Source organism: Notolabrus celidotus, chromosome 18, assembly GCF_009762535.1.
Source record: "Notolabrus celidotus isolate fNotCel1 chromosome 18, fNotCel1.pri, whole genome shotgun sequence".
NCBI lineage: Eukaryota > Metazoa > Chordata > Actinopteri > Labriformes > Labridae > Notolabrus > Notolabrus celidotus.
Genome location: NC_048289.1, coordinates 23,725,489 through 23,750,580, shown reverse-complemented (window position 1 = coordinate 23,750,580; position 25,092 = coordinate 23,725,489). Strand labels below are relative to the sequence as shown.

Genomic DNA, 25,092 nt, shown 5'->3' with positions numbered 1-25,092 from the left:
TTCAACAAACAAAGCATGGCAGGAATGAAATGACAAAATAAACTTTTAACTGAGAGGAGTGTAGAAATTCTAACAATGCAAAATGTTAAAAAATATAAACCCAAATTGAACAGCATAAAGTGCTGGGACAGTTTTATAGAGAAAAAAAGTAAATTAAGGGATTTAAGGACAATAAAAAGGTTTTAAGAATAAGAAGACATCACATCAAAGAAAGTACAAAAGAATAGATTAAGAACATTGCAATAATAAATGAAAAAATAAGTAATAAAACAATAAATAGTAATTCAATTAAAGCACTTATTTGGCTTTTAATTTGAAAATCATCATACACCGTAGAAGTGAAGCCACCTTGATGTAACTCATGGGCTTCTTTAAATAAAGTTTTGAGTTCAGCAACTGCCTGCCACCATGTTGGTTTTCACCAGGCGATAACCTCTGGTCTTAAAAAATGAAGTCCATGCGGATGCGGAAGTGTTAAAAACTGCAGTTCATCAAGCGTCCACTAGAGGCTGGCTGCAGAAACACCGGAAACCACATACCCAGCCATTCAAAAAAAGATGATCTTTGCAGCAAAAATAAACATGTTTACAGCCGGGTTCAAAAAATGGGGTGGGAATTGTTTTATAACTGTATTTTTGAAGATATTAAACTTACAAGTTTTGCCCAAATAAGGACGTGGTTGACGCTGACGGCGTTAAGGCTTTAGCCCTGCCTCTTTACCTCACACTAGCTTAGACATCTTAGGTCGTGTTCAGCATTGCCAATATGGCTCCAGTCGACGATTGGCTTCAAAACAGCACTCAGGAACAGATGGATGATGTTACAGATACTACGTCCATTTTTTATACAGTCCATGGTTTTCATGGGCCAAGTGTGGAGACGGAGGTGGAGAGTGATGGTTGACTAACAGTAAGTGATCAAAGTAAGAGAGTTTTTTCAAAGCGACTTATTTTTTTTAGATAGTTTTACATGCGTTTGGTGATAATTTGGACAATAACGTGATTTCAAACACAGTCACAACAGATTTGAGACATCAAGGTGTCATCCTGATTCTGTTCTTAGTCAAACTCCTTCCCAAACCTGAGGATGTAAGAGAAAAGGAGGAGGAGAATTAAGCAATGGGTTCACAAGAGAGGAAGTGGTCTGAGACATTTAGCAGTAGAGGTGGTAACCATGAGAACATTTCTGTCCTCAGTGCCCCCAGCTGTGTCCTCACTGACTCTTTATTGATCCAGTAATCATCTGCTGTCACACTGACACACACATACATTTAGATTCATACTGGAAGCAACATTTTTTTACCCACTCCAACAAGTTTGACATGAAATGTACCAGAGTGCATACCTAACTCATGTTTATTAAGATTCCTTAAACAGTTTAAGTGTTAGAAATGACATTTTTTACACACCATTTGCATCTACGGCAGCTGTCAATCAAAGCAAACCTGGATGTAAAACCCTGTTTGTACGGTGTGTATTCATTTTTTTAATTTTGACGGCAGCCCCATTCAAATGAATGTGGGAGACAGAGTTTTTGACTTGTACTGCAGCCAGCCACTAGGGGGAGCAGTTTTTTTGGCAGCCTCACTTCGAGCCGAGCAAGATGACGTCTATTTTATATACAGTCTATTTTCATTGCACAGCTCAGCCTGGCAGTATTTGATATAGAAAATTGAGATCAAGTTGTATGGAGGCTGTTTCTAGTTAACATATACAACCACTCCATCTGAGTGTGACCAGCACAGGCATGTCTGTGGTCACACATTCAGACTGCTTCTAGGCTGCCATGTCTTACTATTAGTGTCTATACTGCCAGCACACATATGTAGTGTAGTGTCAGAATCACAACTGTTGTTTGATTTGAAGTTACCGGCTGGTAATGACGGAGATTAAATGTAACTTTGATCATTGTTAGACATGATTAATGAGGTATAAGTCAGTAAATAGTGGTTGTTTATGAAGAAACGTGTCCCTCCACATGTTGTCTTTACCTCTACATGCAGGTGTTTGACCCACTGACGGAGAGCTGGAGTCAGTGTGGTAACATTATGAAGGGGGTTGTAATAAAAGCAGAAAATTGTCTGAAAGAGGTGTATAAATTAAAAAATACATCTATCCTGTATGAATTCCTGCCCCTTTTCAAGTAAAGATGTCATAATGTCAGTTTTTTCTAACAAAGTGGAGGAATAAATTCGATATTCAAAACTAGGTGCACACTTTGTGAAGTCAGGCCCTCACTTTGCAACACCTTTCTCGAGTTAAGAGTCACGCTAGGACTGATTTCCACAGGTCTGCAGACACACACACACACAGTTACACATATTTACACACATACTAAATCAATGCTGAGTCTGTGTCTGGATGCTAAAACCAGCGTCTTCACCTCAACATCTCACGTGGTAAAAAAGACTCTCATGTGTGGTCTCTGTCTGGACTGTGACCACAGCTCCTGGTTTCCTTATGCCTGCCGGGGTCAGGGAGTTTGATTGACTCGTGCCTTGACTCACTCTGGCTTCCAGGAACTCTCCACCATCAATACACATCATCATCACTCGCCAGCCGCGTCTGTGTCCTGTGTGTGTGTGTGCATGTATGCGTGTGTGTGTGTGTCTGTGTCTGTGTGTGCCTTCTCAACCAGTGCGGCACAGCGTGTCTCTCAGTTAAATCACATGGTTCGGCTTTTCCCCCGCGTGCCTGCTGCTTGGCCTATTTCCATGGTAACTAGCCGAAGATGTGGGGACACACACACACACTCACACACACTCACACACACATTAGCACACATACAGGCCTCAAAAAACAGCGCTTGCCAGAGCCATCTCGGTTGTGTGCGGCTGTAGGGAGCAGTCAGAGAGAGGATGTGTGATCACACACTCCACATAGGCTCGGCGGGAGACGAACACACACTTGGTAACGCACACACACATACACACGCATACACACACACGCACACTGTATGCTGAGACAGAAGCTCAGGATGCTGGGCTGTGGAAAAAAAAAGGCACACAGGCATGCCAGCCAAATCCCTTTATAAATCCTCTGGCAATTTGGATTTGTTTGTTTATGGATGAATATATGGGATGTGAATTTTAGTGTTTTTTCAGATAGATAGATAGATAGATAGATAGATAGATAGATAGATAGATAGATAGATAGATAGAGTGTTGGAATTTGTCACTATGCAGTGGGACTGTGTGAAAAGTGGATGAACTGACATTGCAATATTGCGTAATGTTTCTCTGAGCATCCGCTCTGATGCGTTCCTCTCACCATCCTTGTCACGACGGTGCCCCTACCTCCATCCCGCCCCCTCATCGCCCCTAATGTGGCCATCGCCATAGCGACAGCCCACGCCATACACTCGCTCGCTGCAGCAGCATCCCCGCGCCCTCTGGCCTTTCGCCAGCGGGGGTGCTGTGGTGACAACGCAGCCCGACAAAACCAGGCGAGGGAGCTTTGCCAAAAAGTGGGGAAGCTATAGGGGAAGAGAGGGAGGGAGGGAGGGAGGGCAGGGGGGGGGGGGCACTGCGGATCTGTTCGCTACTGCCCTGTGTTGTTATGCAACTTCATGTACACACACACCCACACACACTTACTGTAGGGTGACAAACACACACACACACACACACACACACTGCCTCTCTTCCCCCCCTACCCCTCACACACACAAACACAATCGGAAGCTTTGCATAGCGCACTTGAACCAGCATAAGCTCGAGATAATGTGCCTAAGTACTGATTATGACATGACATAACAGATTTCTCAAAGCAGTCCCTGATGCAATGTTACCAGAGCTAACTCTGCTGCGTTCATATGATGATTATCATGATTCCTATGAAGGACGGGATGAGAGATTTGAATTTGTGGAGATATGGTTGTTAGGGGGCAGAGGAGCTACAACAGAAGACCCAAAGCCCTTTTAGGTTACATGTCACATTCACCCATCCACACACTGATGGCAGAGGCTATCAGTATTGACTAATCGATCTCACACAGACGGTACGGACGGATACTTTGGCATGTGAAACTTCTGATCAAGCCCCCAACCCTCCGATAGACAGACAACCGACCCGACCACTGAGCCGCCACCGCCACCCTGAACACTTCCTGTTCTAAAATCCACGGCCCCACGCACAGATTCTACATTTTTGTGAAGAATCTGTGAATACATAATACCGTTTTTGTAACCTTGATGACCAAAGTTTTGCCAGCTGCCCTAACATGTTTTTTTTGTGTCTTACAGACAAAGCAAAAGAGCAACAGAAAGCCTTGAAGGGGTTGCCACATGGGAGCAAGAGCACTTTCTAATCACCATTTAACTGCCAGAGTCTGCCAAAAGGACGCTTTGGACACGCTCACATGTCCTTAACCACAACCAGCTAAATCCAAGGAGCTAAAAAAAGAAAAAGCGAGCTGCTGGCACCAGCAAAAGGACGGATTTTTAAGGAAAAACACGGCTGTTGGGGAGGGTTGTATGGGTGCCGAATCCCCACCCAAGACACCTCAAATCTCCTCAATCTTCCTCAGCTGCCTCCCTCCTTCTCCTCCCTCCGTTCCTTCCTTTGCTTTTCTCTCATTCTCCCTCATTCTCTCTCATGGGAGTGACATAGACGCCATCGCTTGGTCTGCTACCCCACCCGTTCCTTGCCTCGACGTGGAAACGGGGGCGTCCAGGTAGTGATGTCGTGGAAGAGGAACTACTTTGCGTCGGGTGGCGGAGCAGGCGGGATGCAGGGGCTGGTGACCCCTAGAACCATGAACTCCATCGCACCCAGCAAAGGCCTGAGCAACGAGCCAGGACAAAACAGCTGTTTCCTTAACAGCGCTCTGCAGGTCAGTCGGATAAACACACACACACATATAAGCACTTATACACAAACACTAATTCAAGATAGTTAGAAAGTGTTTAGAGGAAAACATGGAGACTTTTGGGACCAAGTCTCGGTAGTCTTTTATAATCAAGTTAGTCAGCTGACCTTAAATATTTTGAATTGGTTGTGAATTAAAGAGTAAGGTGAAAAATCCAATAAAAAATTAAAAACTGTACTATTTGGAGCTTCTTCGGGTGGTTTGCTAAAGACCAGTCTTTTGCTTTAAAGCCCCCGAACAAAGAAAGAAGTGCGGGCGGCTGCAGAGCCAGACCCGCAGGGTATCACAGAAAGAAATTGAAAGTCTGCTGAAGCCTGAAACAGTTACTGAAATATTAAATACGATGACTTTATTTGAATTTTTATAGCACCATAACGTGTCTAAGTACTTCATCTGCCTTCAACGGGAGACATGTTGTAAAAAAAAAAAGAGGAGGGACAGAGCTGCACTGATGATCTGATGAGGATATGACACCGTGACATTAAAGCAGAAAGTACACATTTAAACCCTTTAGTGAGTGAAATGGTGATGCAGTGAAGGCAATGGGGTTTACTGTTGAGGGCCTTTTATAATGGCAGGGATGTAACTAGTGATTATTTCTGTTCACGATCATCTGCTGATAAAAGTTGTTCAAAAAAAGGTCAACTGAGCCTAAAGTAACATGAATCTGTATCTTTATTCAAATTGAACATTTTTTCATGCACAGGATCACACAAATCAGAAGAGTATTTAGTTCAACTTGTTAAAGCCATACATTTTTTGACATGTTTTCTTATAAAATAAATGAGACTTTCTGACTTGATGAATATGATATGATTATTTGCTGCTTTCAGAGTAGAAAACTTTTATGCACATGGATTTCATAAGACAGCTGCATCAGAGAGGAATGGGCCCATGAAAATTGCAAGCCAACTCCTGCTGACTTTCAAGTCACATTTATTGATAATAATACAGTATTAGACGTCTTATAAGATAAGATAAGATACTCCTTTAATCGTCCAACAACGGGGAGATTCATGGAGTTACAGCAGCAAACAAAAAAGTGTACAGTACAAGAATATATATAAAACAGTTGGTGAAAGAGACAGGCCTTCTTAAAGTGTAACTAAACCCCAAACCACTTTTTTTTTTTTTTAGCTGAGAACATATTCTAGGGATTTAGTAGTGCTGTTAATCAATGTGGATCTTGATCCCAGCAGTTGAGCTTAAAGTATTAAAATTCCTCAAATTGTGTTGAAATTGTGTGTAGATACTGCCATCTGCAGGTCGAAACCCGACTACAGCAATAGAGTTTTTCTAATGGCTGGCTGAGTTCACGGTGACATCATTTGGTACTTGTGTCTGTCATCGTACTCTATGTAACCTACCTCACCACATTCCACAAACTCCAGCCCTGTCCAAATTGACACATTGACTTTCCAATGGTATTTTTTGATATTCCCGGGTAGATGCTCTTCAGCTGAAACTCGGGGGTTTAGTTTACCCTTTAAGCATCAGCTTCCTGACTGACTGTTAGGGCCTGTCTCCACCAACAGCATTTTTTGTGCCCACAACCTCAACTTCAGAGCGTTTCCTACTGGTGTTTACTGTTGCTAGATTACAAAAGTTGTCCCGCTGCACTTCTGCTTCCCTCAGCAGTGACCATTAAGTGTGTGTGAAAATGCCCTGCATGCTTTACATTTGCGTTAATTCAGTTGTATTTTACAAACAAAATGTGAAAACAACTGACAAGAATTCTGACAAAGAGCAGTAGCTCTAGACTGGGAAATTGAACCTTGAGAAAACGTGGTTAGTTTCTCCTTTGTACTGACATCTGCTCTGTTGTTGACAAAGTGATATCAGAAGTCCTGTCCCCTCTTGATTTTGATTGGTTGATGATACAGACGTGAAATTGCTAAGCATGATGATTAAAAATTTTAACTGTTTGCAGTTGAGAGTCGGTGAGAAAAAAAAAGTGACGCAGAGGGTGTTTTTGTGCTTGGATGCTGAATGCTGAAAACACTGGACTGCATTGGTGTTGTGTAGAAAATATGGCCTGCCAACACAAAAAAAACAGTGTTAATGGAAACAGGCCCTTAAAATACCGTAAGCTAAAGAAGTAATCAAATATAAAGTATAAGATGATACATTAAAGTTAAGGGGGGCACTTATGGTCTCTATGGCTTAATAAGAGTATGAAATAGAAACTTGACATTTCTGTGTACCCTGATCAGTCCTGGTTTAAGACTACCTGCATCTTAAAACAACTGTTTTCCTGATGTGAGTCTAGAACTGAAATGTTGCTGTATTTTTGCAATACGGACAGCATCATTTTGAAATGTTGGTTAAAGCATTTGCCAAAATATTTGGTAATTACTTTTTTTTGGTTAACTAACTGAAAGATTAAACTCTAAATGACAGTCTCTTTTAATCTGTGTTTAGCTTTATTGACTACTGCTTTCCAATAACACATTTACATGTGTTACTGGACAGTGTTAAGCTGCTGTTTGTGGGTATATTTTCATTACATGTACAAACTACTCGATGCTACACCCACACCCACACATACACATGCACACACACCAACACACAGATCACATGCCCCCCCTTCCTGCAGTAAATTGATATTTAAGCACGACAGGGATCAGATTAGGGCCATATTAATGGGTGTTTGCGTGTTTCGGTGGTGCTTGGCAGAGCTGCCAGTCTGGCTTCGGTGTGGACATCCAGTCAGTGTGTGTGTGTGTGTGAGTGTGTGTGTGTGTGTGGGAAAGATGCCGCTCACACTGCGCTGCTGCTACTGCTGCTACTGCTGCTGGTGCAGCTCCTCTCTCTTCACACACACACACACACACTCCTCCCAAGACTTCCAGCTGGCACAAACATCCTCTCTACGCACACACACACACACACCCACACCCACACACACAAATTCTTCTCCACTACTGGCTTGAGAGAGAGAGGGGGGGAGAGGAGAAAGAGAGAGAGAGAGAGAGAGAGAGAGAGTTGGAGTAAGCTGAAGAGGGAGAGGGGTGATGAGGCAGAAGCTTAGGGAGAGCCGAAGCGAGCGGAGGGATAGATGAGAGGAAGTAAAGTTTCTGAAGGAGGAGAAGAGAAGAAAGAGGGATGAGGAGTATACAGTATGAGAAAACTGAGGAGAAGACTACAGGGGATACTGCTACTGGGAGAAAGAGTGGAATTAAAGACTCAAATAAGGTAGGGGCTTAAAAAAAATGAGTGCTTGTGATGAGATGAGAGGAAGAGAGTGGATGAAAAGACAAAGTGAAGGACATAAAGTTTATTTTAGAAATGAAGAAAACGTCTCAACAAAGGCAAGCATAGTGGGGGAGAAGTGGGCCACTTCAAGGGCACACACACACATACACACATGTACACACACACACACACACACACACACACAGAAGGGAGAGAGGATGTTGAAGCAGACATGTAGGAAGGAGCGACATTAAACTGGAAGTATTTTTAAGTATTGTTGTGCTTGCTGGCTGTTTTTATGCTAACTATTTATGTGTCATTTTGGGCTCATTTTAATTGTATTTAATTAAAGAAGGTTGTCAGTTAGCTTGTAGCAGATTTAAGGTCTAGTATGAGGGGTCAAAGTTCAGTTAGCAGCATGGTTGCAAATAGAGTTGCCCCTATTCTGATACCAGTATATTAATGTTTCCTTTACTGCCTGAGCTGCAATATGTTGGATCTACTAGTGCACCAGTCACTGCACCTTTCCAATATCAGACTTTATGACCCATTCAAAAATCAACTTAGTTATTCATCCTCAAACAAGTAGTAATAACTTAGGTCATGGCTGACATGATAGAAGATAGATGATTACAGTTTTGGAGCTGCAAGGAAGACAACACTACACAGCTAGTCAAAAATGCAACATGGCTAAAGCTAGCAAAAGATCTGCATTCTGTAATTTTCAAGCACAGGTTTTAAAGCCTTTCTCAAGTTTCTTAGAACTGAAGAAATTTTAAAAACTCTAAAAGACACAAAATTAAGAAGTTCAAACTTCACTGGACAAATCATATTAGGAGAGGCAGTGAGCCATCGCTAATGTTAGCCTAGCTTGTTTGTTTAGTGTATTTAGCTAAGCTCAAGTTATAAGATCTAAACACATTCATATGAGGTTAGTGGTTGAGTCTACAGCTGTCAGAGATACTTACATCAAAAAGTGAATGCTTTACATACAGTAGAGGGTCACTCATTATCAGCCATTACATTAGCCTAGCTATCAGGATCATTTTCAGGAGGGATAATTGGCATCAGAACAACTTTGGTTTTACAGAAAATATACACTTTATTATAGTTAATTTTATTTTTTGGTATGTTTGTCTTTATTGGATAGGACAGTTGAAGAGAGACAGGAAATGTGGGGAGTAGAGAGTGGGGGAGGACCAAGCGGCAACCTCCGGTCTCAAACTATGAAGCCCATGTGGAAGTGTTATAAACTGCAATTCATTTAGAATCCGCTTGAGGCTGGCTGCAGAAACAACAGAAACCACATACACACCAATTCAAAAAAGACGATCTTTGCAGCATTAATAAACATGTTTACAGCCTGGTTCAAAAAACGGCTTGGCTCTACGTAGCTAATTTCTCTATCGGCACACACTGAACGGGGGGTGATTTTATTTCTAACGCGAGAGTTCAGTAGATATTAAGATTATGAGTTTTTGCCCAAATAAGGACATGACTGACTTGACTCCCGGACAGGAACACATAGCTGTTGGCTAGGAGGCTCAAACTCCGCCCCTTATGTCACACTCTTCCTGGTTGAGTTTCGCATTTCCAATATGGCTGTCGCCGTCAATTGGCTTCAAAACAGCGCTCAGGAACAGATGGGTGATGTCACGGATACTACGTCCATTATTTATACAGTCTATGGGGAGGACATACAGTAAATGGTCGAGGCCGGAATCAAACCTGCGACCTCTGCAACAAGGGCCACAGCCTCTGTTTATGGAGCGCGTGCTTAGACTGTTAGCCAAACGGCGCCCTGATAGATTATTTTAAAAAGTTAGAAATGTCTGTAACATTTTCTCAGCGGTGATGTCTTGAACTTGACAAAGAAAAGCACAGATTTTTCCTCTCTTTTTCAGACTTAGAGAAGATGCATCTACAATTGCCAGTTTACAAAAAGGCTTTTCTCCTTTTTCCATGACAGAAATTGAAAAACTTTCTGCTGCTTCCAGGCCCCTAAGGGACCCTTGGGCTGGGCAATTAACCCCCCTCTGCTGCAGTGGAGCTGCAGGGTGGCACTAGCAGTAGCAGCAGCAGCAGCAGCAGCAGCAGAAACAATAGACTTTCTGTTTGGATGAGTTAAATTTAATGAGATTCAAAGTGTGTGTACATGCTCAGCAACTTTTCGCTGTGTACAAATCACAGAGCCGAAGAAGTCATTGAGTACGCAGAAGCAGCAGAAGCAGCAGGAGCACATGAATTAACACTCATCCATCCATGTTTGTATGCATGTGTGTGTGTTTCAGCTATGGGTAAAAAGTAACTGTAGACATCCATTTTTTTTTTTACTAAGTGCTGAATCATCAAAAACTGATAATCGATTAAAGGTAGAACAGCACATTTCAGTATAAGCGACACTTCTTGGGGATATTAAATGAAGGGATATTCAGTCTGCTAAATATTATATATGAGACGTGAACAAAAGCACACTACAGAGCAAAAGCACATACAATAAGGGAGGAAAAGCTTTAAGAAACAGAGTGTATGACAAAGCAACATGAGACACCAAGATATATATTTTGATGCATGCTATTTCAAAGAAGCTGCATATGACCGAAAACAGCGTTAAGGTTGTAGATCATTTTATTTTTGGACAGATTGTGCAAGTCAAAGTATGTTTGACCCAGTTGAAGGGTTCCACAGTAGCCAGACATCTCAATTCTGCTTATTTGTCAACAAGAATGTGTTTTAAAGGATGAAAAAAAGCCAGCTATCAAATATTAAACAATGTATATGGTGAGTCACAGTGCGATACCAGCTACTAAACTCTACTTCATAATATTACTTTGTACTTTACTATGTACTGGCAGCACTTAGTCTCAGATGGTCAAACACTGTGCTTTCGGTTTCATACAGAACAATCTGCAGTGATTTAAGCTCCGACCAAAGTGTTTCTTCATATTTTACTAAAACCACCTCCTTTTGCTAAACTTTAACCAAAGTGCTTTTGATGCCTCACCACACGCAGGACTCAGGATGAGACGCTGAGTCCCTGGTGTCAGAGTCTTACATCCCTCCAGCCCCTCCTTGTGACTTGAGTGGTTCATAAACGAGGCGCTTCTTAAATAAAAAATGAAAAAAAACCCTCTACTTCTGAATATTACCCAGGCAGTGATTACATTTTGCGTCACAATGTAATTTGGAGAACAGTTCAGTAATATTAAAATGTAATTTTTAGGAGACAGGGTCGCACTGCAGCTGATGAAAACACTAATTGACATTTTTCTCCAAATAGATTGTTTTGTTACTTTCGCTGATGGTCTGCATTAATGTCTCTGTGAAAACACTTTGAATAGAGGATACAGGGGCACATACTGCATGGACTGTTTGTGCATTTTTATGAGGTGTAATGAGATGTGAGTTTGGATAAATCTGAGCAGCAGTGCAGGACTTAGCCGGATACATAAGAAAACATACATTTTTTACATTTCAGGTAGGGGATTTCTCAGCTCTAGCGCAATCCTCAACAGAGCAGATGGAGTTACAGGTACAGGGATCTATATGTACTGGGAAAAATGACCCTCCAAAAACAAGAAAAAAAAAACATATTTCAAGGTACCTTTACCTTGAAATAAGCAAAAAAATCTGCCAATAGAACAAGTGAAGATTTGCTTGGTAAGATTTCTTAAAATAAGATGTAATATTAAAGGCACTATGAGGAGTTTTTAACTGGCTGAGAAACGGACTGAAACTGATGCTGATGCTTCTTTATGACCCTCAAAAGCAAACAAGACCATCCACAACAACACTGATACTTTCTCTGTTGTCATTTTAATGTCTAAAACTGCTCTGAGGGGGTAGGTGTCAGAACAGATGATTGACATCTCGCTTAAGAAACACCCTTTTTTGGCTGTTTTCATGGCATATAGTCACATTGTAAGATAAGTCTAAATTTTAAAAGACAACAGGATGAGGTTATTGTCTGAAGACAATTATTTTGCATGTACAGGACAAGAGATAATAGGTATCACTTTGTCCACAAGGGGGCGCCATAATCGATACAAGCTAAAAGTTCCTCACAGCAGCTTTAAGAAAACTGTGATCTTAAATTAGCAGAGAAAATTTATTTTAAGCAATATTTTACCAGTATTTTAAAGCTTAGTGTCTCAGAATAAGACAGGAATGCTAACAATTAGTATTTTTTTCACTCAAAATAAGATTTTTGCACTAATACATTTCAAGTCAACTTCTTCAATTGAGATATATTTTGACCTTAATTTGTGTTGTATTATAGCGGCACTTCTCTAGGTTTAAGACCATCTTGTACTTGAAATAAGATTACAAAGTTTAATTTGAGCATTTTGAGATAAATGTCTTCTCATAGTGAACTGGATATACTAATATTCAGTCATGTTGTTTTTTAGGATAAGCCAGCTATGCTCAAAAGTAGGTGTTTCATTGTGTGCATGTAGTTTAAGGATGTATATTTTTTATCTGATTTAGAAGAAACAGTGCCTGAAAACTGTAACACACCATAAAAAAAATTGTTTTCTTTCTTTCTTTCTTTTCCTCCTTTTATCAATGGAGCTGTTTTCTGATAGATTCTCTAATAAAATGCATTTACTTAAATCAAGTAAAGAGTTTGTCTAAAATCAAGATTATCTGTCTTCTACAAATAAGATCTCAACTTTCTTCTAAATTACAACTCAAAACGAGATAAGACTAAATTGTTTGACTTAATAAGATATTTAAGATGCATTGTCTTAAAACGAGTTCCTCTATCTTGCTCAAATGTTACTTGTTAAGTACATTTATCTTAAATCAAGTGGGATAAGTCATTTTGACTAAAAATTAGATAATTTCACTTGGTAAGATTTTGAGTTTTTACAGTACACTCAGCTGGTGACATTTCCAGACTATAAGACATTATGTTAAATCACAGCAAGAGCAGCCTCGGTGCTAATAATCAAATGAATGAAGTCTGGGTTTCAATTTTGGCGTCCGGCTCCTTTCAGTGCCACACTCACTGGGACACTTAAGCAGAGTCACTCTCAACTTTATGTAATTTTGAAGTCAAATATATCTACTGTGAAAACCTATTAGCTGGCAGACAGCTTACCCGGGTCACGAGTGCAGGAAAAAAAAAAAAAAAAAACCTGACTGTTGCCATGACAACAGCAGTATCATGTGATCATGCACGAAAATGCTCAGGAGAAGAAATGCCACGGGGGGGAAAGCAGGAGAGTGGAACAGGAGGAGGCCGGGGTCATAGAGGGCAGAAATCAGCCGACACAGACAGATACAGCCGATTATGACTGCATGAACATGACTCTGTTTACACGGCTGGATTTATTGAGTACAGGTAGTGGCTTGTTTTGAATTTGGTTGGAATTAAAAGGGTGTTAAGAGTCGAATGATCAGCTGACACACACAGTAATTGTCCTCAGTTATCTGCCAGAAATTAAGAGGCAGAATCTTTATTCTCCTTGTTGAAGTGGAAGTCTCACCCCTATCATCTCTCTCTCTTCATCTCCCTCCATCCATCTTTCCAACCCCAACTCGGTCGAGACAGATGCCTGTCTAACATGAGTCTGGTCCTGCTTGATGTTTCTGCTTGTTAAAGGAAGTTTGTCCTTGCCACTGTAACTTACTAAATGCTGCAAAGAGCTCTGCTCATAGTGGATTAAGATGAGATCAGACTGAGTCCTGTCTGTAAAATGGGAATGGATCTGATCCTGTCTTGATGTTGGGTCTTTGTTAATAATAGAACATGAAGTACGGTCTAGACCTGCTCTGTTTGTAAAGCGTCTTGAGATAACATTTGTTGTGATTTGGCGCTATATAAATAAAGATTGATTGATTGAACTCAGTTGATGCTGACCAAGCCTCATAACATAGTAAGAAAACAGTCCTCAGAGTGGATGAAGCATGATAACCACGACTTGATAACCATCCTACAGTCTGGTGTTGTGATCTAAGTTGAAATCCTCAAATTCAGGTCTTGTGGAATACAGCACACTGTTGGATAGCTGCTTCACAAATCAAGATTATAGTGATTACTGGGTGCACAAACACAATGCACATCCTGTGGCTGCTTCACAATAAAAATCATAGTTATACCAGTTTAAAACTTTGATTTTAAAGCTATAGAACTAGCTTAAAACAGATCAGACAGAAAAAGAATAACCAGTTAACATCATGGCTCTTATTGGTTAAAGCTGCTGTGTGGGACTTTTGGATCTAGTCGATTTTGGCACCCTGTGTGCAAAATGTACATCTTATCACTGTGCTGATCTCACCAAGGTAGAATTAAATAAATACAAATAAAATAATCTCATCCTGCTGTCTTTTAAAAGTCAAGTGTGTCACTCTCTTTGGAGATTTTCTGTTGAAATTAAAAAAAAAAAAGGCTGTTTCTTCAGTGGGCTGTCAATCACTTCGTCTGACACATAACCCCTTGCAGTGGTTTCAGGCATTATAAATTACAAAACAAAAATTGTCAGTCTTATTCCTGATGATCTCATTTGCTTTGGTAGTCATAAGAGGCATTAGTTTTAATTTCAAGGTGACCAGGACTTCTACAGGAATATTTATGTTCTTTTTCTAACTTCGTTCGGTGTTTCGCTATGGGAATCGCTTGTGCGTGACCTACCATGGAAGCTCCAATGACACCACGTCTGTCAGAGACAGACAGGTCGGACTGTGCTAGGGCCCCGCCCCTCATATTAATACAGCCGACCCAACCCTCCCAAGTCATTCTTGCTTTCTTCCCGTGAGAAAACACTATTCAAGCTCCCTCAGCGCATCTAGGCTAGCTTGGTTAGCTGCTAAACAGTTCTTAGACGCCCCGTTAAGGATCACGTCGCCGAACGCAGTTCCGGGCTTGGTCTGGATTTGTTGAGTAAGTACTTCATACGAAGTAGATTTATTATTACATAGGTTTTACCGGGACAGTGTCCGCGTTAAGGCGAGCTGTTCCACCGGGTCCCCGTATTAACTTACCGAGGTACCGGTGCCTGTGTGATTTTTACCTTTCGGCTAACGCGTAACGGCGAGTCGGATTCGGTTGACATTAAGTTGTTAGCTGAGTCGCGGAGTGTTGCTAACGTGTCACGACGAGCATCACTGTTAGGCGGACATATTTAGCGCGGGCTAATCCCCTATTGCTACCGTTCTTATCAGGCTACCGCGTAACGGCGCGCCTTATACCGACTAAATATCAGCGGATATTTTTTCCCCTTTCCATTCACGATGTCTTCTACCGAGACCCCAGCCAAAGGGCCGGAACCGAAGGACAAAGAGGCTGTATCCCGCCTGTGCCCCGCGTCATGCGGGTCTTCAATCTCAGGCAGGGACCCTCACCCGATGTGCATAGCATGCATGGGCGCTAAACACGCTCGAGCATCGCTGGCGGACCCTCAGTCATGTTCTCACTGCGAGTCCATGCCTGAGAAAATCCTGGAAAGGAGGCTGAGAGTGGCGGTTGCCAACAGGCAGGACCCATGTCTGTCTGGAGCCACCCCTAAAGCCAGCACCAGCACCCATCAGCCGCGAGCTGAGATGGACTGGGCGACCATAATGGAGACTGACTCCCCAGTTATGCCTCCTTTGTTCGAGGAGCTCCTCGACCTGGAGCGTGGAGAGGAGGATGCAGAGGATGATGCAAACTCTGACCTCCTTGATTTGAATGAGATGGAGGATGAGGAGGATGACTCCACATTCCCCACTCAGCACTCCAGACCCCCAAGTGCGTCTGATGCTGCTCCCCAAGTGGACAGCAGCCTTTATGAGGTCTGCAAACGGGCTGCAGCAAAGCTGGGTATCCAGTGGCCTGCAGCTGAGGACGCAGAGGGGGCAGAAAGAGATTTGTATGACGGTAAGAGGCTGCCACCAGCCCAGCCGGCAGCAAAACAACTCCTGCCACCAGTGCCTGCTTGTATGAAGGAGATGAGCCGGTACTGGTCCAGCCCGTTTAAGAGTAAACTCCCTGCCAAAGGTTACTCTAAGCTGGAAATTAAAGGAATGGGTGAATTGGGGCTGGCCGAACCCCCAAAGGTAGAGCCTTCAGTGGCTTTTCACCTTCACCCTGACCGCCGCTCTGTGTCAGCGTCCAGCAGCATTTCTCTGCCAGGCAAAACAGAGCGCCTCACAGCCTCTGTTTTGCAGAGAATGTACAGATATGCTGCACAATCAGTCTGCTCTCTGAACGCTCAGACTCTACTCTCTGCATACCAGGCAGAAATGTTGGAGGAGATGGGCCGGCAGCTGGACTCCGGAGCCCCTAACCCGGTTCTCTGGGACGAGATCTGTGTTGTTAATGACCTCATCCTGCGCTCCTCACGAGGCGCAGTGCAAGGTTGTGGCCATGTGATGGGACTGGCTGTTGCAGGTGAGAGAGCTCTATGGCTGAGCCTCTCAGGCCTGAGTGACGCACAGAAAATTGAGGTTATGGATGCTGCATATGACCCCTCCAAGGGTCTCTTCGGCCCAGCGCTGGAAAAAATGAGGGAAACCAGTACCCTCAGGAAGCAGGAAGGCGAAGCCTTCAACCTCTGCCTGCCCAGGAAACAAGTCCCTCGCCCCCCTCAGGCTCAGAGGGCTGGCTTTGCTGCTTCTGCAGCAGCAAGGGGGAGACCAATGGGTGCCAGACCACAGAGGCAGACAGCTGGCTCACAGTCTAACCAGCAGCCCCGGTCAGGAAACCCAGGTCCATGGGGCAAACACTCCTTTGCAGCAGTGGCTGCGAAAAATCGCCCTTCCCACCCTGGGGAAGGGAAGAAGAAACGGGCGACCTAACGTCCCTCGCTTCTCCCTCGCCATCAAAGCGAAGAAGGGTGGAGCAGAGCCCCCGAGCTCTTGTTTCAGAGACCCTGGTGTTTCCAAGTTCTCCAGGAGTCCCTGCCTGTTCTCTCTCCCCTCAAGTTCTAGAAGTGGAGAGTCAGAGGCAAACAGTTTTTCAGTGTCACCAAGCACTTCCACCCTGTTCAAAAATAAAGTGGGCATTCTTGCATCCAGGCCAAGAGCCAAGGGCGAAATGCCTCCACAAAAACAAAATAAAAACAAAACAATGTTGTTCCCCATTAACTCCTCTGGGGGGAGCTCCTGCTCCACCGAGAGTAGTCTCCCCTCAGAGTCGGGACTCAGGGGTGACGGCACTCTCTGCCCAGGTAGACCACTGGCGCGCATGCGCAGTACATCCCTGGGTCCTGTCAACCGTTTCCAAGGGTTACAGACTACAATTCGCTATGAAACCACCCAGATTCAACGGTGTGTTAGTTTCAGTAGCCAGAGGGGAGGCGGCACAGGTCCTAGAGGACGAAATAACATCGCTGCTAAACAAACGAGCGATCAGAGCCGTCCCGGACGTGGAAGCTCAACAGGGGTTTTACTCCCGCTACTTCCTCGTCCCAAAGAAAGGGAGCACATCACTTCGCCCCATTCTGGATCTCCGTGTGTTAAACAAGCACCTACGAAAATACACGTTCAGGATGTTAACACACAAAGTGCTTTGCCGCTCCATCCGTCCGGGCGATTGGTTTGTAACAATCGATCTCGCGGACGCGTATTTCCACATTGCAATTTATCCCTCGCACAGGAGGTTTCTCAGATTCGCTTATCAGGGAAAAGCCTACGAATACCAAGTCATCCCGTTCGGGCTGGCGTTGGCACCGAGGGTGTTCACCAAGTGTGTGGAAGCAGCGCTGTCTCCGTTACGGAGCAGCGGCATCAGAATATTCTCGTACATAGACGATTATCTGATATGCTCCCATTCACGCGAACAGGCAATCAGAGATTCGGCTGCGGTGACAGGTCATCTCAGGAATCTTGGGTTCAATATAAACTGGGGGAAAAGCAGATTACAACCCAGTCAATATACAGAATACCTGGGGCTCAGCATAAACTCCCTCTCGTATCGTGTCACGCTATCAGAGGGGAGATTAACGTCTCTCATGCATTGCCTCTCCCTTTTCGAGCGGGGAAAAGTCATATCATTCAGACTATGCCTACGCCTGCTCGGCCTCATGGCTTCAGTGATATCTGTAGTGCCCCTGGGGCTTCTGATGATGAGGGATTTTCAGCGCTGGGTAGCGGCGTTGCGCCTCTGCCCGCGCAGACACCTCAGCCGGCGAGTGAAAGTAACGCCGACGTGTTTGGCTGCGCTCCGCCCGTGGAGGGACGCTGCGGCTCTCGCGTCAGGCGTCGCGCTCGGCACGGTGTCATCCAGGGTAACCATGACGACGGACGCGTCCCTGTCAGGCTGGGGAGCGACCTTGTCGGGCAGAACAGTGAACGGTACCTGGAGCCCGAGGCTGGCTCAGGCCCACATAAATGTTTTAGAGCTTTGGGCAGTGTTCCTAGCTTTACAGCATTTCCTGCAGTTTATCCAGGGTCACCATGTTCTGGTGAAAACGGACAACTCCACAGTGGTGGCGTATATAAACCGCCAAGGCGGGACTCGCTCACTACAGTTACACACGTTGGCTCGGAAAATGATCATGTGGAGCAGCACACGGCTCCTGTCACTTCGAGCGACGCATGTGCCAGGGGTGTTGAACAGGGGGGCGGATCTTCTGTCACGGGGGAACCCGCTATACGGGGAATGGACACTCCATCCGCAGGTGGTGGAACAAATATGGCAGAGATACGGCCGGGCAGCCGTAGATCTCTTCGCCTCGCGAGAAAACGCTCAGTGTCCGCTGTATTTCTCCCTGTCCGAGGTGAATGCCCCTCTAGGTATGGATGCTCTAGCCCACCCATGGCCGGACGTGCTGCTTTATGCATTTCCTCCGCTCAGCCTGATCTCTCCCACATTAGCCAGGGTGAGACAGCAGAGTTTGTCGCTGATTCTGATTGCACCACAGTGGACATCGAAGCACTGGGTAGCAGAGATAACACAAATTCTGGCAGACGAGCCGTGGCCTCTCCCCATACGCAGGGATCTTCTGACCCAAGCGCACGGCGAGATCTACCACCCGCACCCGGACCGCATAGCACTCTGGGCTTGGCCCGTGAGAGGTGGAACCTGAACGCAGCAGGCTTGCCGGCGCAGGTTATAGACACCATTCAGAGTGCGAGAGCACCCGCAACCCGCTCTCTTTACAGTGGTAAATGGCGGGTTTTTGAGGAATGGTGTGTCATGAGACAGATCGTTCCTTATCAGTGTTCAGTGGTTGACCTGCTGTCTTTTCTGCAGGAACTGGTGGATAAGAAAAAGGCATTTTCTACAATTAAAGTGTACTTAGCGGCCATCTCCGCATGTCATGTGGGTTTTGGGGATAAGCCTGTGGGGCAACATCCTCTTGTGTGCCGGTTCATGAAGGGTGCACGGCGCAAGCTCCCGGTTTCCAGGCTCCTGGTGCCCCTGTGGGACCTTTCAGTGGTTTTGGATGCCCTCTCTCGTCACCCATTTGAGCCTATGGGGGCAGTAGAGATGAAGTTTGTTTCTCTGAAAACAGCTTTGATTTTGGCGTTAACCACAGCGAAACGCGTGAGTGATTTACAGGCTTTGTCTATTCGCCCTTCCTGTTTACAGTTTGGCCCAGGGCTCACCAAGGTCTGCCTGCGGCCCAACCCTGTATTTGTGCCGAAGGTGCTGGAGTCAGCCTACAAGTGTCCCACAGTGGAGCTTTTGGCGTTCCACCCACCCCCTTTCTCCTCAGTGGAGGAGCAGAGGCTGCACACTTTGTGCCCGGTACGGGCTCTGCACATGTATATGTGTAGGACAGCAGAGTTCAGAAAAGAGGACCAGCTGTTTGTATCATGGGCAACCCCTCATAGAGGTAAGCCGTTGTCACGCCAGAGGCTGTCACATTGGATTGTGGAGGCTATTTCTCTGGCTTATAGTTCGAAGGGCTTGCAGCCCCCCCAGGATCTGAGGGCTCATTCCACGAGGAGCATGGCTACCTCTTGGGCCCTGTTCAAAGGGGTTTCTGTGCAGGACATTTGTGCTGCTGCGAGCTGGGCGTCGCCACACACTTTTGTCAGGTTCTATAGGCTGGATGTCTCTGGGCCATCCCTAGCACAAGCTGTGCTGGACAAGAACTTGCCATTGTCATTGTAGTAATCACAGTCTGGCTCGACAGGATGTATGGCTTCTGGAAAATCATACAATCCGGGAGTGGTCTATATCTCCCATAGTGAAACACCGAACGAAGTTAGAAAAAGAACTTTGGGTTACTTAACGTAACCTCGGTTCTTTGATAACAGAGTGAGGTGTTTCACCAACACTTCCCTCCTTGCATGTACACGGTAAGAAACCGGTCTAGAATGACTTGGGAGGGTTGGGTCGGCTGTATTAATATGAGGGGCGGGGCCCTAGCACAGTCCGACCTGTCTGTCTCTGACAGACGTGGTGTCATTGGAGCTTCCATGGTAGGTCACGCACAAGCGATTCCCATAGTGAAACACCTCACTCTGTTATCAAAGAACCGAGGTTACGTTAAGTAACCCAAAGTTTCCTCATTCAGCTCTCCTTCTCAGAGCTTTGCAGTGACGCACCTTTAAAAAAATGAGGCAAATGTAACAACTTTTAAAACTATTATTACAACAGCATATGGTTTTAGTTACTCTGTGGTGATTCACAGCTAAGAGATGCACTCACCAGATCTGCTGCCGTTGCTTGGATAGCAGGACAGGATCCAGCCTATTGATTTAGCATACCAACAGAAACTACAATTTTTGCCAGTGTCAACAGACAGAGTTGAAATGTGCTGGAACTCTTTTCCGTTTATTTATTTGATATTACATGTATGATCTGTCCCTGGCGTCGCTCTTGTTGTCATTGTTATAGAGTTTTTTCAATTGGCTTCAAAACAACACTTCAGAAACAGATGGGTGACGTCACGGATACTAGGTCCATTATTTATACAGTCTTACAGCTAAATGAACAGTAATAGTTTTAGGACTGCTATAGAGACGTCTGTAGTTTTTTTGGGGTCACAATAAATCTTGGACCTTCAGGTCTTAAAGGGTCTGGCCGTCTTTGGCTAGCTTGCTAGCTAGTTGCTGCTGGTTCTTCTTCCTCGTCTTCCCTTCATTTTATGGCATGTGGCAACCAAGCGGCAACCTCCGGTCTCAAACTATGAAGCCCATGCGAGAGTGTTATAAACTGCAGTTCACTGAGCCTCCACTTGAGGCTGGCTGCAGAAATACCGGAAACCACATACACACCAATTCAAAAAAGACGATATTTGCAGCATTAATAAACCTGTTTACAGCCTGGTTAAAAAAACGGCTTGGGTCTACGTAGCTCATTTCTCACTGTACGGGGGGTGAATTTTTTTCTAACGCGACGGTTCAGAAGATATTAAGATTACGAGTTTTTGCCCAAATAAGGACATGACTGACTTGACTCTTGGTCGGGAACACACAGCTGTTGGCTAGGAGGCTCAAACTCCATCTCTTTACGTCACACTATGCTTGGTTGAGATCCGCATTTCCAATATGGCTGCCACCACCGATTGGCTTCAAAACAGTGCTCAGGAACAGATGGGTGACGTCACAGATACTACGTCCATTATTTATACAGTCTATGGTGGAAACCAGCGTAAAGAAGCTCAACCGCCCTTTTTAATGGTTATCGCCATTACCGGTATATTGCGACAGCCCTACCCAACAGGCCCGCCTTGAACAAGAATATAAGGAGCCAAGTAGACAGACGCCCTCGTCCGAGACCTCTGCAGACAAGAAGATAATGGTATTTCTGCATCCAGTAGTATTGGTCAGATTTGTCCGTTACTCAAGTTGCAATGACGGAGGATTATGACTTCAAAGAAACACAATGAAGCCAGTTTCTGCTTTTTATGGGTTCTCATCACTTTTTATGATTGCTAGTTAATTTAACTGTAGTTTTCTTTGTTTGAGATGCCCCTGCAGATAAAATGAGGGAGGTTAAAAGGTAAGGGGGAGAGAGAGAAAAAGTGATACACAGAGAGAGAGAGAGCAGAGAAAAAAGACAGAGGGATGTCCTGAGAGGAAGATGGATGGATGGATGGATGGATGGGTGGATGGATGGATGGATGGATGGATGGATGGATGGATGGATGGATGGATGGATGGGTGGGTGGGTGGGTGGATGGATGGGTGGATGGATGAATGAATGAATGGATGTATATAAAAAGAGCTGGGCATGGAGACAGTGCTCCCTCCTTGTGGCTGCTGCAGTGCTGTGCAGGGCGCCGATTCATCACGACCAAATAAACTAGAGAGAGAGGGTGAGAGAGGGAGAGAGAGGGGGGGAAAGGTAGGGAGCATACACCAGCGTCAGCATGCAGTCCGTCATCCTCCGCCCCCTCTTTCCTCCACCTATCACTCTCTACTTAACACACACACACACACACACACACACACACACACACACACACACACACACACGCACTGTGGAGAAATGTATAGCTAAGGTTGCTGTACATTGGCTCTATGTGTGTATTTTGGGCTGCATGTGTTACTGTAAGTGTGTTTCTGTGTGTGTGGTCCTGTGTTGCAGATCTGAGTGGAAGCCTCAGGGACAGTGTTGTGTCAATATTATCTTTCAGCATGCTGGATGTACTAAGAGCTCTTTCCTCTAATTATGCACCAGAGAGAAAGAGAGCGAAAGAAAGGACAGCAAGAGGTCTACCTCCACAGACCACTTCTCCACTAGTTTTCATGAGTTCTTCCTCTTTTCTTTGGGCTCGTTGCCGGATGCTTTTTTTCTGTCCCACTGAATCTCTGCCTTTCGCTCGTTTGTTGCTGAAAATATACACAGTGGAAAACACACTCAGCGGGAGCTGCTGGGAAAAACAATTAGCTCCAAATGGCTGGAAAGCACACAAAGCTGTGGAAAGCTGATTCTCTGCAACCCTCTAACATTGAAGGAAGTCTTTAGTTCCAAATTTAGGAAAACAAATATATTTTGCACTTTTTAAAGCTACTTGGAACTGTTTGTACACCTCATATGTATACATAAGTTTGTAAACATGATTTACTTTATGAAGGCGTCAAAGTCATTACCCGATATTACAGCATCTGTTCTCTTTCACAATGAATTACTTCACCATGTACAGATTTACTTACAATGTTGAATCTTAGTAAATTGTAAAGTATGTTTTGTTTCTTGTCTTTAGTACTTAAGTAGCATTGACCAGCCACATAATAATAATAATAATAATAATAATAATAATACATTTTATTTATATAGCACTTTTAAAAGACTCAAAGACACTGTACAACTGTTCAATCAATACAAGCAACGAACACAAGTCAATCCAAATCAAACAAAACAAAACAACAGTACAATCACAAATTAAAAGCTAACTTAAAAAGGTGAGTTTTTAATAGAGACTTGAATGTTGAAGGATCAGAGCAGTTTTGGATATGAGAGGGGAGTGAGTTCCAGAGGGTGGGGGCGGCTATGGAGAAGGCTCTGTCCCCCCAGGTTTGGTGCTTGGTTCTGTGAGGTGGAGATGGGAGGTTTGCATGTGAGGAACGCAGGTTACGAGAAGGAGTGTGAAGGTGGAGGAGGTCAGTGAGGTAGGAAGGGGCCTGGTGGTGGAGGGCTTTGTGGGTAAAGAGGAGGATTTTAAACTGTATGTGGTAGGGGACGGGGAGCCAATGGAAGATATCGGAGGACAAGGGTGATGTGGTCACGGGAGCGGGTGCAGTTGAGGAGGCGTGCAGCAGAGTTCTGAATGTATTGCAGGCTTTGGTGTATGCATTAGAAAAAAGTCTGCATGGAGAGCAAAAGCAAGTGGAACACAATTCGCCCATCCTAGATCAAACATTTCAACTTTTGCAACAAATCTGCTTGACATGGTGTCGTAAAAGCCAGAAAGTGTAAGGATTCATTCCACACTCCCTGACATGCATCAGTAAGGATCAGACTAACATCAATTCAATAAACAAGCATTTCAAAGTTGTTTTCTTCTCCTCTTGAGGACATACCTGACAGCTTCACTCTTCACAGTTCTGCATCAAGGTGTTATTATTTATGCAAACCTGAGAATTGCAGGAAAGTCATTTTCAGGTCCATATCGGTGTAACCCGGGACTTCCACCAGATCCGTGTCCGGTACATCTCCGGTCCGCTGCGGTCCGGCTCCGCGCTCTCTTGTTCGTCAACACCCACCGGTTGCGTTTTCAGAACACAGCACGGAACAGGACCGCCGGACAGCTGGAGTTATGTGACCGAGGTTTCTCGCAGTAATTACTGCATTAATGAATATCCGACTCCTCTCATCATCTATGTTGTCTTTATCGGGCTCTAAAAACCTCTGACCTGTTGACTCCAGGCCTGGCGTCCACAGTTTATGTCGTAGTTAAGTGAAAAATGAAAAAAGAAAGTGTTTCATTCTGAAAATTAACCGGATGTTATAATTTTGTTTTGGTGCCTGACTTCCTGTCTTGCTTGATCTGCTCTGTGCAAATTTATGCGGCATCCGGCAAAAATAGTATCTGATCCTGGCGTGCTGGACCAGAGATGCAGCCGGAACGCAATGGAGTGGGTCCAGTGGAAGTTAACACATTGACTAGAAAAGAAACCTATCAACTCCTGTGCTGTGACGGATCAAAGATGGACCAGACTCGGATCCGGTGGAATTTGACCGTACGCCAGAGTGAAACCTCTGCTTACTTTGCTATCTACAGTGAAACTGAGACTCCCCTGAAACTGAGATAGAAACTCTTCGGGGAAGTATTAAAACACAGAATTACAGTGTTTACTTTGCAGACAAATCTCGAGGACTACAGCCTTTACACATGGGGCATGCGACTCAACTACTAGGCCAAACCGGTGCCCCATTTTTTACACTTTTCAGATCAGACCACGTGGTCACATCTCAAGTTGCTAACTGAGCTGTAAACAATGCTGTGCTTCGAAACGACAGTGTTGGTGGAAAGTTGTTTCGAGCTGACCGCTGTCGAAGCTGAAAAGCTTGAAAAGTTCAGTCTCCAGAGGCATCAACGTCAGATGGTAGACAGTGGGTTCTGAGATTGGCATAAATAAAACAATAATGATGCAAAGTGAAGAGGTAGCAGTGGGATCCCTCTCTGCAGCAGTCTGAATAAG

General features: G+C 44.5%; 1 protein-coding gene across 2 annotated transcripts in view; it reads left to right on the top strand.

Annotated features, from left to right (window-relative positions):
* usp54b (ubiquitin specific peptidase 54b) overlaps nt 1-25,092 on the top strand; it is an 89,720-nt gene that overhangs the window by 8,018 nt on the left and 56,610 nt on the right. For both annotated transcript variants that reach the window (XR_004634805.1, XM_034708830.1), the window contains exon 2: nt 4,244-4,833. Coding sequence is in view for 1 of the 2 variants with exons in the window: in XM_034708830.1 (XP_034564721.1) it covers nt 4,681-4,833 (153 nt within the window). In the remaining variant the exon portion in view is untranslated. The remainder of the gene's footprint in view (nt 1-4,243; nt 4,834-25,092) is intronic.